At 38.7% G+C, this 16,703-nt stretch overlaps 3 protein-coding genes across 5 annotated transcripts in view; 2 read left to right on the top strand and 1 right to left on the bottom strand.

Annotated features, from left to right (window-relative positions):
* Positions 1-1,000: 1,000 nt before the first annotated feature.
* Positions 1,001-16,703, bottom strand: part of LOC145454321 (uncharacterized) — a 55,784-nt gene continuing 40,081 nt past the window's right edge. For both annotated transcript variants that reach the window (XM_080332346.1, XM_080332405.1), the window contains 6 exons: positions 16,423-16,550; positions 16,272-16,363; positions 14,937-15,108; positions 4,238-4,323; positions 4,114-4,152; positions 1,001-4,049 (listed from right to left, as the gene is read on the bottom strand). In XM_080332346.1, coding sequence (XP_080188472.1) covers positions 3,949-4,049; positions 4,114-4,152; positions 4,238-4,323; positions 14,937-15,108; positions 16,272-16,363; positions 16,423-16,550 — 618 coding nt within the window. In that variant the 3' untranslated portion in view covers positions 1,001-3,948. The remainder of the gene's footprint in view (positions 4,050-4,113; positions 4,153-4,237; positions 4,324-14,936; positions 15,109-16,271; positions 16,364-16,422; positions 16,551-16,703) is intronic.
* LOC145437618 (uncharacterized) lies at positions 4,606-6,559 on the top strand. Its single transcript, XM_080314899.1, has 5 exons — positions 4,606-4,973; positions 5,752-5,855; positions 5,941-6,048; positions 6,110-6,190; positions 6,257-6,559. Exons 1-5 carry the CDS (start codon positions 4,904-4,906, stop codon positions 6,557-6,559), a joined length of 666 nt encoding a protein of 221 aa, XP_080171025.1. The 5' UTR covers positions 4,606-4,903.
* On the top strand, positions 6,591-10,060 carry LOC145433097 (uncharacterized). Of its 2 annotated transcripts, none has more exons than XM_080310031.1 (5): positions 6,591-6,706; positions 6,772-6,965; positions 7,793-7,906; positions 9,062-9,169; positions 9,577-10,060. In XM_080310031.1, the coding sequence occupies exons 1-5, from the start codon at positions 6,640-6,642 to the stop codon at positions 9,640-9,642; spliced, it is 549 nt and encodes a 182-aa protein (XP_080166157.1). In that variant the 5' UTR covers positions 6,591-6,639; the 3' UTR covers positions 9,643-10,060. The 2 variants fall into 2 exon arrangements, with proteins under 2 accessions (XP_080166157.1, XP_080166165.1); XM_080310039.1 differs by having other exon boundaries at positions 7,793-7,915; positions 9,083-9,169.

The raw sequence follows: 16,703 nt of genomic DNA, 5'->3' as shown, positions 1-16,703 counted from the left end.
AGGAAATGGCATAGTATGCCTTAGTAGGCCTATCTACATGTCGCTAGATGTCTCCATAAATCACCCAGCGTAAGGTGACCCATTCGTGCGTCACAGACGACGCAAATTTGTCGGGAAATCTGTCGGGCAAATTGTCTCGCGAAATTTACCTGCTGTAACAGCAGGGAAAATCGCGTATATCGGGTGACGGCAACGTTCTTCCGGAGATTTTAGTTTGATTTTGGTAATTCCGTGGCTGTGTAATTGATTGTAAGTCAGTTTTATAATATTATAAATGACTTTTAGCACCTGTGGATATAATTATGTCGGCGAATGGCGATATGTCTAAAGTACCGTTCGAAACGAACGGAATTATTCTCTGATATGGAGCAGCCAATTAAGCTATCGATACTAAACAACCCTCTTTGCGAATGCGAAACATATTATAATTGAGGCTCTAAGAATGTTTGCTGTAGCATATTGGTGAGCTTTAAGTGTTCACAAGGTTATTCACGTTGAGAAACGGTCCAATTCAGAATATACAATTAGGGTTGTCCATAATTTGGAAAATCTCAAAAAAGATGCGTATCCATGTCTCATTCTGTAGATTATTGATAAAAAACATCAATGAACCTGCAATAAGCTCATAGGAAAGTCGTTAACAGTTGTCTGAATGCGTTTGAAAGTAGCTGCTGTAGAGTGGGCGTGTTAGCGACCATAGGACGGCGAGAAGACTAGTAATCACGAAATCATGTCTCTTGATTGGTTAATCAGCTATGCTTGAATGATCACGACCACAGCGGCTTGCTGATTATGTGCTTACCCCATACACTGAAGTAGTGTTCTGAAATTGGGGACGTGAAGCATCGGTAGAGGGAGCGACGCCGCCTGAGAGAAATTATGTTTCGTGACCCCCGAAGGAGCTTAATTTGTGCTGAAACTTACAGGGCTCAACGACCGCTATAATACCAGTTATATTCCTATCTTAAATGCCATAGCTGAGTCGTACCATTCACACTGAGGCTACATTTTAACTGATACAGAACCTTTCCCTGATCAGATGATGTCTCTGAAATACGAGTAACCGAATGCGTGTAGCTGTTAGCTGATACTTTTATGGTCTGTCTGTCAAGCATATGTGCATATTGCGTAGAAAAGCACGAGCTATGAAGAAATAAGATATTTCCTTATACAACATTATCATATGCCAAGTATAATATGCCTTTTGAATCTAAGAAACAAGGATTTGAATCGAAGTGAATTACAACGCCGACTGTAGACACAACGAGTATACTCAATACGGAAACATTTTGTAGGATGCCCGAGAGTACTAAATTGAATTTTTGTCTTGCCGAACACTTGTGACCGTAAAAAATAATTGGTTGTCTCGTGAAGTTGTGCCATCCTTGAATGGCGTGTGGGTCCAGATATAGGTTTTTGATCTGGCTTATGGTCAGAGACGTTTGAGCCAAGCTCAAGTGGGGTAATAGAACGGATGTGACACCAAAATCACCAAAATATCAATACGCCACGTGGTACCGTTACATATGATTGTTTCGGCAAATGTTTAACTTAACAATTTCTCGCACTGTCTCTGTCAGAAATTTTATATTATATTTGAGAAGTCTGGCAATAGTCATAACTGTCCATGCCATAAACTATGCGATACAATTGTGAACATTCTGGTTGCTCTTTTTTATATTTGTTCGGATAGGACGATAAGGAGGCACAAAAGGTTTCACTTCCATCAAGTGATCGTGTCTATAAAAGTTTGAGAAACACTGCACTAAAGCATCCCCACAGATCTCAAAGGAACCCCATGGATTTTGACCTAACGTTCTGTCACAATGGCAAATACAGTTAGACTTGCTGTAAATTGTGCGAATTTTTAAATTTTATTTTAAATTGTATTTTACTAATATTTTTATTATTGTTGGCGGTGCACTCACATTAAAATCAAGAAATCTAATGACGCCAGATCACGTGAAGTGCGAAGGTGTATATAATGTAGAATTAATCCGCGTAGAATTGCGAAATAATTTTGAGTCGACATCGGTCTTGATACCTAATTGGGGGTTAGGGTACGGTGCTAACAGTCCGTCAAGTATAATACGATATTGTAAGTGAAAAATGTCTGAAAACCTTCAACATTTATTGCCTTGTTCTGTTAACAAATGTGCCTCAGGTACATAATTTCATACAATATCACATCGTTATCTGCATTGATCTTCCAGCACACACATTGAATCATAGATGGTTGCCATGCATCATATAACGATAGCAAGACATCCTGTTACTTCACCGTGTGATTAGATGTACTATGTGACGTAGCGGAAACGGGAGTGTTTGCAAAGGAAAGCATCCTGCAGCGGCAAACTAATACAATGACGTGGATGTTATGTTGCTGTATTTTGCAAGTTATCGCATGATGCAACATTAGATTAGGATTTTCCGCGTATAAAACGATTCAAGCCGCACACTTCACGGAGATTATCCCACCTGCCTGCAATGGATTGCACGTGTTCAAAAGATTGGTTTCATGCAATCTCGCCAACAAAACATTCTTTCGATAGTCGTCCAAGTGCGCACGTCGCCATTTTTCGGTAATTAGTTTTAATCACAAGAGAGTGAGATACACCTTTCTCGTTCTTCCTTCCGGCAAATAGGAATCGAGCGACATGGCGATACGACAAAGCGCTAATAATTATTCCCAATCGATGAACACAATAACATAACAACGAAATTAAGGGGAATACTGTAAAGAACACGAACCAATAATACAATACTGGAGGAAATATGCCCAAAGGCATCACCGACTGTGGCCATAATGTAATGACTAATTTCAATATCTTCAAGAATTCCACTCAGCATTGCATTGCTGGCTTTGACACGCCTGCTCTGGATAGTTGTATTGAGAATTTGAAATCAATGAGACATGGTTCCACATATTTGAACAGGAGAGCGACAAACGTCAACAAGGTAGTCAGCTTTCTCACAGGGAATTATGTTGTGTTGTTCCGGAAATGGAATTATTTTATACATTTCAGCGAATAGTTTTGTTTTCAAGAAAAAATAAATAAATGTCAAAATTGTAAACATAGTCAAAATTTTGTTACAGCCTGCATTTCGTTTGTACCGTAGATTTTTCACTGTCGGGAAAGATATCATTTCACAATATACAGCTTGTAGCCTACTCTATAGGCCTACCGTTGCAGATGCCCATTGTCTGCTCATTATAAATCATAAACATTCAAATAAAACAAATGGGTTGGTATTATGCTCAATGCATCGCAATATCATAACCGAAGCAGGACTGCGTGGGCATTGCATGGTTCCTATATCAAGAAGCGCATGATGAAAAATTGTGATGTAAAGTGTACACACTATTGTCAAAATGAAGCAACACGGTGTGTCACCAGCAGTGTACGCAAAACCTCAGTGTTGTTAGCCAACAACGGCTACTGTTGAACGTTCTTTACGTTCTTTCTCCATTCTTGGCAAGCTACTTAGTCAGGACTGACACTTTCTTTCCGCGAATGTAGGAAAGTATCTTTCATTGTACTACAACAGATAATAATTATTTCTACCATAACAATTGTCAATTGATGTAACTACTCTTCTTCATAGGGCCAGATTTCGTTAAAATAAAGATTTTCCAAGAAAAAATTCTCAGATTTTGGGTCAAGAAGATGGAGCTACTTCGTAAAGACAGACAGTTCGAACCAGAAATCATGATAAGCAATAGAATTCTAACATTTTGTGGGAAAACACCTAATATGCATACGCTGGGTAAAATTTGGTCAAATTAGGTTTTTAAAGATGAAAAATGTCAAATTTTGATTTTTTAGGTCAGAATATTCCGTTTTTTTCAGGCCAAAAATCGCCCTTGCGATAACACATGAAGTCGGAATGATCTCAAGTATATCTGCGTATTGTCGCGGGAAATCCAGAAAAGTGCTCCGTTCATTGTCAACGATAGAATATTAAGATAGTCGACGACAAATCGGATGATGGATGGCTGAATCCATTGGAATCACATGGAATCTCCGTCCAGCCTCGGTAACAACGACCTGAAATTGTGTAAAGAGAATGATCTTCATAACATTATAAGATTTGTAACACTCTCAGACAAACCTCTTCCATATTCGGCACCTTGCGATCTTCCGTTCCAACCTATCAGGAATTAACATTTTTACATACGACGGGCTATATCACGTCTATGGAATTAGCTCATTTACAAGTAGTACAGACTGCCGACCTGCGAAATCTCCGCATGTGCCATTCTCGCTGATATCATTGGAAATTCCTCCCATACAGGCATATTCGGGCGACATGCTGCTCACGCTGTAAACGGTAATGAAAATGTGTTACATTTCGCTGTGTGGGTAAAATTCGATCGCGATTTATTATAATGTGATATATACTACCAGGTGTGGATAGAATCAGGTCTTTTTTAGAAAAAGGTTTGGGATCTATGGCCTGCGTGTATCACATTGCTGTTTATAGCGGCTTGCGAATGTCAGCGAAATAGAAGTTGAAAATTAACAAGTATAGCACGATCATTACGAATCAAAATTCATTGCAATATTATGTATGAATTTAAAAAGAAACATACATTCGTGGCGGTACACTCTAAATTCCAAGCGTTACATTAAAACACAATATGACTTTTTTCCATCTCTCGAGATGCGTGAGTGTGAAGTAAACACCGGCATAGAGAGAGAGCGACGTCTGCTTTCGCATGAGTGACATAAAGGTGAGCTAAATCGAGCTCATTCCTCATTTTCCTCTTCTCGTAATATTACGTCACAAACGTTGTGGTATCGCACGCTCGATGGTGTGACAATCGCGGGAAGAGTGAGAACGTTCACAAAATTTTCCGTTGAGTGAAGTTGGCTGCAGGAGTTATTCGTAGTTGGACGCCATGGATTTAAAATTGGCCGATTTTTTGCTAGGACACGGTATAGAGCAGAGACACGTGGACTTATTGAACGGTAAGTGTTAAGTATATCGATCACGCAAATCATAGAAAGCTATTAAGGTAGGTTCTCTTTGACAAGGTTATGACAAATAGCGCTGTTTTACATGTATACAGCTCGACTATTATTTGCTAACGTGCAGCAATGTTTCTCGGTGGATTGTACGCTTTAGATACAGATGGCACAGCCTACAGCTGTTCTTCAATTTTGATTGTACCGGTAACGTTGCATCATATGATACTTGCATCAACGTGCATACTTATTTATACATTTTACGAGCAGTGTAACGATAATGCCGAAAATATTTGTGTAATTTCTTGTTCTGCATCCAAGTATATATCTATCAAGAATTCTCAGCCTGTGATTCAAGGTTCCCACCACCATGTAAATCTTTTTATTTGTACTTATTTTGTTTTATGTGCTGTTCTGGTGTAATGTACTGTAAAGACTGGTGTAGGTTCTTGTCAAAACAGCTACCCTGAATTCAATTGCGTTGAAACGTTTGTACAAGCACCGGGGAGTATATTTTACATATACCGCCGCTTCAATGTATTGCATTTCGAGTCCAAATTCCATGCATTTGCCGTAGAAAGTAGTGATGCTGTTGAGTTCTGCACATTTTCTGAGTTCACCTTTCCATGGCCACAAATCAGTCACAAAATTGGTGACACACAGTATATTATTAGCAAGAATGTTGATCAGGTGTGGTGCTTTTGAAGGTTGTCCTGCTAAAGCTATTGATGTGATTATTATTTCATACGTTTGGGACTAAACAGTATGCAATTTCTTTCAGAAAATGAAGTATGTAGCTCGGCTTTTGGATTACTGGTGGATGATGATTTTATTAAAATGAATTTCAAAGTGGGTATCATGCGTCGTTTGATGAGCCTGAGAGATGTGAGTATATTGTTTCCATATTCGTAGCTACGAATTTTCCATTGTAGAAAGGGAGTGATATTTATCATCTAATCTTGTCTTGCAGAAGTGGTTGACGTCTATCGAACACAGCGAGATCAATGTAGTATCCCATGTTTATGCTCCAAATAGTGATTTTGAACATCCAATGACTTCTCGATCACAAGCTCTTGATGTGTGTAGAAATTATTAAAGTAATTATTGCATTCACCTTTACATGGAAGTATATTTTACAGAAAAGTGAACTCACTCAGATGGAAAGAGAAGTTAGTACGGAGTACTCGCCTGTCTTGCCTACATCAAGAACTTGCGTTTCGGTGTGAACATTTGCAGAACTATATTCCATCGAATGCTTGCATAAATTGAGTACTATCACATTTTAGGCGGAAGAAGTTCAAACAAATCCAGGAAGTCGTGAATCCGGAATTGCAACTACCAGCAAGAAAATGACATTACCCAAATTCAGTGCCCATGTTGCATCCGCATTGCAACATGGAAGAGTTGCCCATTGTATAAATGCGGTTGTGGAGGAGTGCAGTGCATACCATGTCTTATCACAAGGTGATATGACATCCAAAGGAGAAGATTCCGAATTCTCGAGACTGCTTTGTCAAAAGTATACATGCCTGCAATTTATTGGGCGTAAGCACTGGGTAAGTGTATATTACAAGTTTCTCGACCTATAGTCATTTAACGAGTTTCTCAATTACAGACACATTTCTCGAAAAAACCCTCACAAAAGATACGAAACATTCGTCACGGGAAAATGAGGATACGAAACATTCGTCACAGGAAAAAGAACATGATCAAGATACCATTATATACAATCGAAGGTAGCATCTATCATAGTCTGAATCAGTTCCCTGTTTTCGTAACCCTTGGGTAATATTTCCTCAAGGCATTGACCAAACAGAGTTTGGGAACGAAGCAAGTCTGATGAAAAAGTATACAAAACATTCTCCGGACTGGGCAAAGATCAGCGTTCTGTTTCGAAAATTGCATCGCTCGCGTCGCGATGTATTGGCAGAAATGACAACACAAAGTGTGCGAGAAATACTAAGGAAATTTCCACATCTTTTCAATGTGAAAATAGTGAGTATGTTAACTCTTGGAAAGAATGTGCTCAAGTTTCTCTCATTTTCAGTGATTACGTGATAACTAGGGCAAGTTTTTGTTGCACTAAAATCCCGAGAAAGTTGCATTTAATTTTGACAAAAGTTGCAGTAAAAAGAGTTGAATTTAAAATTTTTGTTGAATTATTAAGGTACGAGATACTCAAAAGGCTCAGTTGTATAACCTAGTTCCTGAACAGCTGTCAAATTTGTTATTTCGCTATTTGGCGGTCTGACGAAACCGCCCAAAATTACATTTTATCCCGGCACACAGCAAGAAAATTATGCAATGCGGGAATACCAGAAGAAGTGGACCCAGTGGAAATGTAATTTTCAGCGGTCTCGCCTGGGCGTTCGTGAAATGGGAAAACTTTCAAATTTAAACGACAGAATAAATAAAGCGATCTATTTACATATTATTCGGGCAACGTTGTGCTTGGCAGGGGGAGTTGAACTTCTCTCAGTTGTGTCATAGATAACACTGAGATGCAGCTAACCTATCATATGGCTCTTCGTTATGCAAACTGAAGGGAGTAGAACAATAGTAAAAATAGTTTATGGCATGGTTACTAAATCACTCCTTTACATTTTTACGCAATATTTGATAAAAGTTGCAGAAAAAATTGGCTATAAAAATAGAGAAAAGTTGCACTATAAAATCTCTCCAAACAGCTTAAAACACCATGGTACGTAGATTATGAGTATCTGCGAAGCTGTTGGAAGCTGTAAAAAAAGTTGCAAAAGTTGCAAAAACTTGCCCGAGTGATAACTGATGATAACACAGTAATGCCCTTTTTCAATGTTCAGATCCGAGAAGAATTCAAGCTTTTGACATCGTGCTCGGCAGCAAAAATCATACAGCGCTACCGCACTATGCTTTCCACCGTGGATACAATGATCGGTGCAATGTCTGGAGAAACGGTCAGTACCGTATACTAGATCATTTATCATTCACCTACCTACTGTTTTTTGCAGCATTATTTGACTATCATTTAGAATTTTATATCAAAGTGGAACCCCCTAAGGGATGATTTTGAAAGAAGGGGGCAGAAAAGTACAACTGGTATACATGTCAAACCAGGGTTGTAACCGTGTCACATGTAAATCACACTTTTATAGTTTTGACTCGAGTCAAGTCGAGTCATTTTCAATTCACCACCGAGTCAAGTCCAAGTCATCGAGCAGAGGATGGAGTCCGAGTCATGGTATTATGACTCTAGTCTGAGTCCAAGTCATTGTTTTGACTGCTGAGTTTCCAGTTGAGATCTTGTTAAACCCAATTTTTATACCTGTTTGTTGATATCGAATGGTTCGCATTTATAATATACTAATTTTCCCCACTTTTAACACTTTCTAGTCACATTTTCAAGTACCAATACCAATAGACAAAACCCGAATGGTGTAATTACTTTGCTATTCTCCAAAATTACAATGAAGTCTTGGCCGGTTAAGTCTCGAGTCATGTGACCTGGTTCGAGTATGCGCAATGACTCGAGTCCAAGTCGAGTCAATACACAGATTGACTCAAGTCGAGTCATTTCCGTATTTTGAGAAAATGACTCAAGTCATCAGAAAATTGTAACTCGAATCGGACTTGAGTCATTACAACCCTGTGTCAAACTAACCTGATTTAAACCCAGCGATGTGGATGAAATCGGTATAATTTGCCTATTTTCCACCTATGGAATTACATTGTAGCTCTTCATAATTACACATGAAAAAGTTTGCCAGGTAATCTACACGGATTAGTATAAAACTTACTGCTATTTACGCTTCGCCATTAGCCGTTATCTAGACGCTAGTAATATGTGCAAGAGCTCGTCGCCGACAAATATCTGTAGAAGTCTATCAGCAGTAAAAGTAAAGTTAATGTAAGACGCATGCGGCTCTGAGAGTCAGAGTCGCAGTTGGGAATCGCTGGTCTAAAAAGTTTGTGATCCTCTGATTTAGATCAAGTCAAGAAAACCGTAGCTAATATTTCAACTTATTACAATTGTATTTACCAAGTAATCCATTAAGATACATGGAGATATGCACGTGACCTAATCATGACATTATTAAAATGATATTTTCCAGGAAGAAGATGAAAGTAAGGAGGTGAAAGGTCTCCTATTCCTCCAAAAAGAATTGACGGATAAGCGCTTAAAATCAACATCAAAGTTGCTCGCTATTGCCGTCCAGCAGGTAATTATAGGTTAAAAATTTTGAGCCATGATATGTTGCTGAGTATTGTGGGTGAGAGGGCTGTCCAGATGTGGTCCAAGTAGTCAGCCATGCTACAACAGTAGAGTGGAGGAAATGCCGTAAATTTCACAAACCTTTTCAATTGCAAGGTGCATCTTTGTGACTAATGCCCAAGGCAGGACCTTCTTGAGTATATGGAAAAAGTGAAAGTATTCCGTCACTGATGTTACTCTTAGCGTGCGATCAATTAGTGTTAACTGTGTGTAAATAAGTCAGATCTCCAAGTTCTATTCTTGCTAGCCAGTCCCTCAGCAATCTAGTTTGGTAATGGTGGTCATGATTTGATATTTTGACAACAGATAATAATAACCGCATTATTGAATGACTTATACATTCTTATGTTTTAGGCACATGATGTTAAAGTTGAAATGCCTAAAACTGGACCCACCGCACCTACTTATCGCCATCCATGAGTCGGGAGTTCATCAGGAGTGGGTGTTGGTGGATGAAATCACTATACCCTGCACAAAAGATCAAGGAATCCCAGACATGGTCATTGACCTGATGTCTTGTTACTATGCCTGGGACCTTAAGTATCCAAAATCATTTACGATCGTCGGATTTATTCAAAAGATACTTATCGGGGACGACAAAAACGACTTTTTCAAATCGGCAAAGTACGTTGAATTTGAAAAAAATACCATGAGGCCTGTTTGTGAGAATTCAGAATATCCAATGGTATAGACAGACTCGGACAACTATATAATTCTAGAAATCCAATTATGTCGCTTGCTCATCATCTGTCCGCGTAACGTTTGTAATGTCATTGCACGTTGCACCTATGTTTCAAATGAGTTGGTGCTTTTTGCAATAAAATTCGTTTCATTTCAAGTTCTGCGTCATTGTTGAACACGTCAGGGTTAGTTGTTTTCATTTCGAGCTCTGTGGCAATATTAAACACGACAGCGTTACCTAAAACGCAAAAAAGCGTGACACGCAATATGAAACGCAATCAGGCGGTAAAAATCGACTCACTTTTGGCGTTTTGTTTTCCGTCTCATAAACGCCAATGAAATTTAGAGTGTATTATACGACGCATTTTAGTGTATCTTGACTATAGCTTGATAACCACCATATGCTCTAGAGCAGTGGTTCTCTACCCTTTCCCTTTGTGGACCCTTTTTGGATCGTCACGGACCACCGCAGATTCCCGCAAGTTTTCGTTCAAAATTAGCCCTATTATCGTTTACCGTTAAATCGTTAAACTGTATTGTGCGAACGTTAGCTATAGGCATGCGATAAACAGCCACGTCATGACTTTTCTTGAAAATAACATCATACTATATGTACAAATTGGGTAGACAATTATTATTCTGAAGCGAAATTTGCTGCTGTATTTATTGTCTTGAAAATCCACGTATTCGATTTGCTATGAACGAGTGACGAAAATCCATTTCCACAACGATAGGTGGTGACGATTATTAAAACGCGTAACTCTTCCGACGACACCTTTAGGTGTGATCGAAACATATATGCCATCAAAATAGAGAAACATAGTTTCTAATGAACATATATCGTTCAGTTGAGTCATTTTTATCCGCCATCTCATCTGGAAGTTATTTCAGAATAGTGGTTATGTCTATCACCGGATAAAATGGATTTCAGGTCGAGGTTCCAATCCCTTCGTTGGGACAGGTTTCGTCAAAAATCCAGGAATTTCAATTTGAAACGACTGACAACTTCAAATCTGAAATGCTTTGCAAACATTTCGAAGTCACTCTGTTTGACGTTCTCCAACTTTTCATTTTTCCACAAACCCCAACAAAACGTCTCGAAAGAGCAGAGGTGGTCAGTAACGAAGTACTTCTACATTTTGGAAGTACTCAAGTATTTTTACTCTACTTCTGGTATTTACTCAAGTAGATCTGATTTTCTCTACTTCTACTTCTACTTCCTAATATTTTGTGTTCTACTTACTTACTTACTTTCAGCTATTTTCAGTTTGTCAAGTAGAAGTAGTTTAATTCCCTAATACGAAAGATAGCCTGAGGAGTGTCGGGGGTGTTTTCACGATGTACCAACATTTAATATCCATAAAAGTCAAATGAAGCCCAGAAATTTTGTTGCGCTTCGTGCAGCCATAGTAGTGATTGAGTGACAAATATGTTTTCACGAAAGTATTAGTGAATATAATTTAGGTACCGGACTGCTTGGTTCCTCTCACACCGCATTGTCGCCCATATTAAATATTTCATCACAGTAAATATGACCCACCATAACGTTTGAAACTACCGTTTCGCAATCTAGCAATTCCCTATCATATCGTAATCTAACAGCCCATTACGTGTCTTGCTAATCTGGAAATCCATATTTTTTTAACGTTACGCCTGTTTTAGCAGGTCACTTTTAAATCTTTATGGACAAAAGACATGAAATACACTTTCCGGTTTTTAGAAGTGGTATTAGTATTTCACTTTCAATTGCAAGTATCATACTTTGAGTTCTAATTACTTTCAGTTCTTTTGTCTGCAGAACATACATGCTGAAGCATAAAAGCAAGTGTAGTTATACCTCTATTTTCCGAAAATAAAGCTACACTGAATATCACTTTTACGATCCACAATATTTGTTATTAACGTATACTAATCGCGCAAAGTAATGAAACCGTATCCGATGTAAGTATTGCTCTTCGCCTAAAGTTAGGGCTCTATAATATGGGGTATGGCGCCATACCATGATATTTTCCAAATACGGGGTCTCTAGTAGACAAAGGGTGAGTATCGCATTTTCATATAAATACTATAATTTGTATCTCATGATGCGACACAATGCTTATTCTGTCGAAAATCGATACCTCCTAGGATGCATCAATACGAATCAAGCTACCTGCACCTGCCGCATAGCTCAATTCGCATCGTTTGATAATCCATGCGAACGAATTTAGACTGTTTTCAAAACTACTTACTTACTTGAGTAGATTTAAAGTCAGTCAATTCGACTTCTACCTCAATTAGTTTTAGATGGATTATTAAAGAAGTACTTCTACTCGTACTTGAGTAGATTTTTTCGTCGCTACTTCTACTTCTACTTGATTAGCTTTTTTGACTACTTTGACCACCTCTGCTAAAGAGTAATATGTCTTTGTCAGTAGGCAATTAGCAATTTGGCCATTAAATAACGTTGGCATTGTAGGGTATTTCATCTCAGAGGATCATTCTAATGATGTGAGTCCTGAAGCTTCAGCAATTATGAGGCAATAATGTGTTATGCTTTATCTAATTAAAAAAAATTGCAAATTAGGTTATCAATCATTTTACAAATTTGGAGGTTTGGCCGACCCCCTGAAAATGCTCCGCGGACCCCCGGTTAAGAACCACTGATTTGAGTCAGGGAGGTTGTGGTGTGGTGATTGGCGAGCACTTGTTTACGGAAATAATGGCTCTTTTTTCGTACGTTTCTGCCTTACAACAACAGTAGTGGTTGATCAGAAAGTGTTCATTAATTTAAGGAAGGTAGGCTTATAACTATCGACTGATATAAGTATGCAAATGAAGAAGCCAACGAACGATTCAATTGTGAGACGATATAAAAAACGGTTCATTTCATAAATTAATAACCTGTTCTTTTACTTCTGCAAACTAAACGCTTGGTTCGTGCTTGCAATTCGATTACATATTCATCCCTACAGTCAATATTGATAAATTCGGGCAATTACCGTTGTAGTACAAGCTGATGTTCAGAGAATGTACCGATGAATTATTAAGTGATATTTCGTTAACGAGTTTATTAGAAGCGGGAAATGAATCGTAGATTGTCAACATAATTTTTCAGAATTTCATCATTCCGTCTAACAATGCACTCTATCGACAACGCCATGATTATTTTCATCATCGCATTTCCTATTTACGGACGGTTGCATCAATTAGAGCTTTGGTCGCATTTGCTTGTATGCATGTTTTATTTTAAAAAATTATACAGGTATTTTAAAAAAGTCCAAAAGATTCATGTCATACGTTTGAATCTGTCCCATATAGAACAGTTCGAGAATAATTAATCTAGAGCAATGGTTCTCAACCGCTGGTCCGTGGCATGTTTCTTGCCGGTCCGAAAACTATATCAGAATTTTATATTTCAATTCTAAAACGAAACAAGTTGGACATTTGTCCATTAATTAGAGAAATAAAACATTGATTTAGAAGTTCGGCACGGGTATAGGGTCTTGATAGAGAGTATATAATCTACTTCGGGCGTACGCCACGATGGTACCAGTGTTTTCAGAAATTGTTTAAAATTAGCCAACAACTCGTTTCGGACCAGATATATGTGATAACTTCGGTGTCTTTGAAATTAACATCGTTAAATTCGGACATTACAATTACTTGGCTCTCAGCAGCATAATGGAGCCTATGGCAAATAACAAAGTCGCGTTTCTCAGGATACCGATAAACGCAATCAAGTCATTGGTCTTTAACGGGACTCTGCGAGCTTCGCTTTGCAAAAAATTAAATAGAACGCGGAGCATGGACCGGAGTCGGATTGTATATCCTGCCGGATTTTCTCCATTTTGGCGAAGCCAGAGTACTTTTTCTGATACGGCCGGAGTCTGTTCGGTACTTTTTACTAAGAATATGACAGCCATACCCTCTTGCACCATCGAATCAATAATTCAAGTGAAACGTTCATGGAAATTACCACAAGCTATGTCCATGTCCCAGTTGGCTTAATTACTTTATATAAGGGCTGGGTTTGATCTTTGAGGTTTTAGCGTCTTGTTTGCACTGTTTCAATCATTATTCAATACCATCCTGTGAGTATACATTTATAAACGGACTTTTTGGACCGGATAACGGTCATTTCTAGAATCCGGCCAAGGAGTCGGCCCGGAGTCGGACCATAGCTTTAATAACCAGGATAGGAGTATGACCAGAGAATTTGCCGATCCTCTCCGCACTAATAAGTATATATTATGGAAGAGTCAGCTCCAATATTGCATTTGAGTTGCATACATATCGTGATTAAATGTAGGGTTGATTTTAATTTAGATATTATAAGGTTCCCTGGTTCGCAACATCTGTTTTGGAATGTTACCGGTCCACGAGGTCAAAATGATTTTAAGAGTCATTGGTCTAGCTGGACCCTGAGAAGCAGAACAAACGGATATTAGGTAGGCTTACCATACGTCCTCTTTTAAGAGGATTTGTCCTCTTTTTTGACTTTTTTGAAAGTGTCCTCGGAGGACGCCCTTTTGTCCTCTTTTTTGAGATTTTGTTCCCTTTTTTGAAAATTTAGGTCACATTTAGAGGAACTTGCGAGCGATATGCCGCAAATTAGCGCAGAAGTGAAGCTCCGGCGGGTATTTCGGAGGGAAAAGCGGTTATTTTAGCTCAAAGAATACCTTTTTTTTTTTAGTCATACACTTGGCAATGTGGAGAGAAAAACGTTATTTTGAGCTCTGAGCGGAAGTGATGATCACGAAGTGGGAAAAATTTACCGGTTTTTGGGAATTCTTCTCCAGTTTTGCATGTCTGAAATTTCTGTAAAAGTCTCCTAAATATGGTAAGCCTAATATTAGGATACCGAGACCGGTAATCATTGCAGAGATAATGCAGGTAGAGATACTGCAACTTCCACTCTTCCCATTTTTATGTAAAAGTTATGCAGAAAAGCATCTTAGCTTGAACTATATCTTCCTAATTAATATGTATCTACCTCAAATCGATTCCTCATATTTCAAGACTATCATAAATGAAAATACGAGCAAACCTACCTCACTCCCGGACATATAGCATTAGGAAATCCGTAGTTATTATATGATGTAAATTGCAAGTTTCCCGCGTCAATATATTTGGTCATATTTTCTGGTGCACTCTCCAAAACCGATTCTTCACTTCCCTTGTCGAACGTAACTGGTACCACTAATGGGTCTGCATACCTCCATTCTGGGAATATGTATATATCTGAACATTAAACCTAGAAGTTTCAGTAGCCAATACTAACCTAATTAAAAATTCCTAAATATGTGATATTTCGAAATCGAAATTATGGCGGCTTGTTACACGATCTATACCAGACCCGTAGCTGCCTCACCCATATGGGCCGTGGCTAAATAAAGGTTTAGAACCACTGCTCTAGTTTGAAGAAGACTAGACATAACGACCTGGATCACAAGTCAGAGCGTGTTTAACCACAACACCTTTTCTATCTGCTCACGGATAGTACGGTTACATACAAATTGTGATGCGTAGTGGATAATATGTCCCAATTGCAGGCATGAAGAGCCTGTATAAAACCGCACGATTGATGCAATAAAAAAACACTGAATTTCCAGAATGGTCATTTCGTGGGAAGAGATGTTATCGTAATAAGGTGTATTGTGGTATCTAAATAATTATATGGCGTCGATGGTTATCTTTCTGCGCGAGCATCTCTTCCTACCGACAGTAGCAAATCATATTCTCGTATCACCTCGCACGCAACATTAGTGTACCGAGTCATTGCGGTTAAAATGCACTGCAATAGAACACTCGTGAAACCACAAAGGAGTGATATTGTAATGTCAGAACAGGCCACTATGACGCCATTTCGACCAAAACAAAATTAGCGTGCCTTCCTTCACAAAATTCTTCATCATTTCCCCGTTGCGCGATTTCGTGCGGCATATCACTTGCATTAAAGAAAATTGTTCGAAGGACTATTATGACCGTACAATAGGTCATTTTCCAGATCTCGCACACGAACTACCCTTCGGGCTTTCTTTATTTTTCATTTATTATCTTGCTAACCCTGGCGTTCGGTGCGTCGGAATCCAGTTTTTGTATCACATTTCAACAATTTTTCTGGAAAAAGTGGGCATATTCCCAAAAAGTAGTACATTTGGGCGTCCTCCATGGACAATTTCAATTTACTGAAAAAAAGAGGACAAATCCTCTTATAACTGGACATATGCTGGTTATCCTCATAAAATTGCCCTAACGTTTCATGTCCTTGCAGCTTGCACTGACCATGACCTGAAATCAAACTTCGATCCAAGATTAAATGCCTCACTATTGCGACATACTCGGTTTTGAGCTTCACTCAACGTTGTTGCAGGATTCCGTCTTACCGTTCATTAAACGAGGAAACTTCGCCACGGCTTTTACAAAAAAAGCGGCAATTTCGTCCAGTTCAACCGAAGTATATTTTTCTCCAGTGTTTCTGCAGAAATATCAATTGTATTTTCCGTGTCTAATTTATGTTGTATTTTTCGTAACTACCTGAAAAGTAGCACGTATCCGAACAAAACTCGCCGTGGAACACCTTCGATCGAATATATAGTTTGTCTTCTAGACGTGATGGTTTCGTCCGTCTGGTGAAATAACGTCGGTGGGGTGGATCTCCAGTCCTGAAATATCATGCGACAACTATTGTACCGAATTCAAGTATGTTTGGTTGATTGGTACTGCCCAATAGTTCATCAGCAACCTTGGAAATGTTCTTCTTCGAGTCTGGAAAACTTCCATTCGAGTATGGACTTGCTATTGACATGACTCTTCGT

This window comes from Botryllus schlosseri, chromosome 1 (genome assembly GCF_051294905.1).
Source record: "Botryllus schlosseri isolate E-star chromosome 1, Bs_hap1, whole genome shotgun sequence".
Classification (NCBI taxonomy): Eukaryota; Metazoa; Chordata; class Ascidiacea; order Stolidobranchia; family Styelidae; genus Botryllus; species Botryllus schlosseri.
The sequence above is the reverse complement of the archived record's forward strand: the minus strand, read 5'-3'. Positions and strand labels throughout refer to the sequence as shown.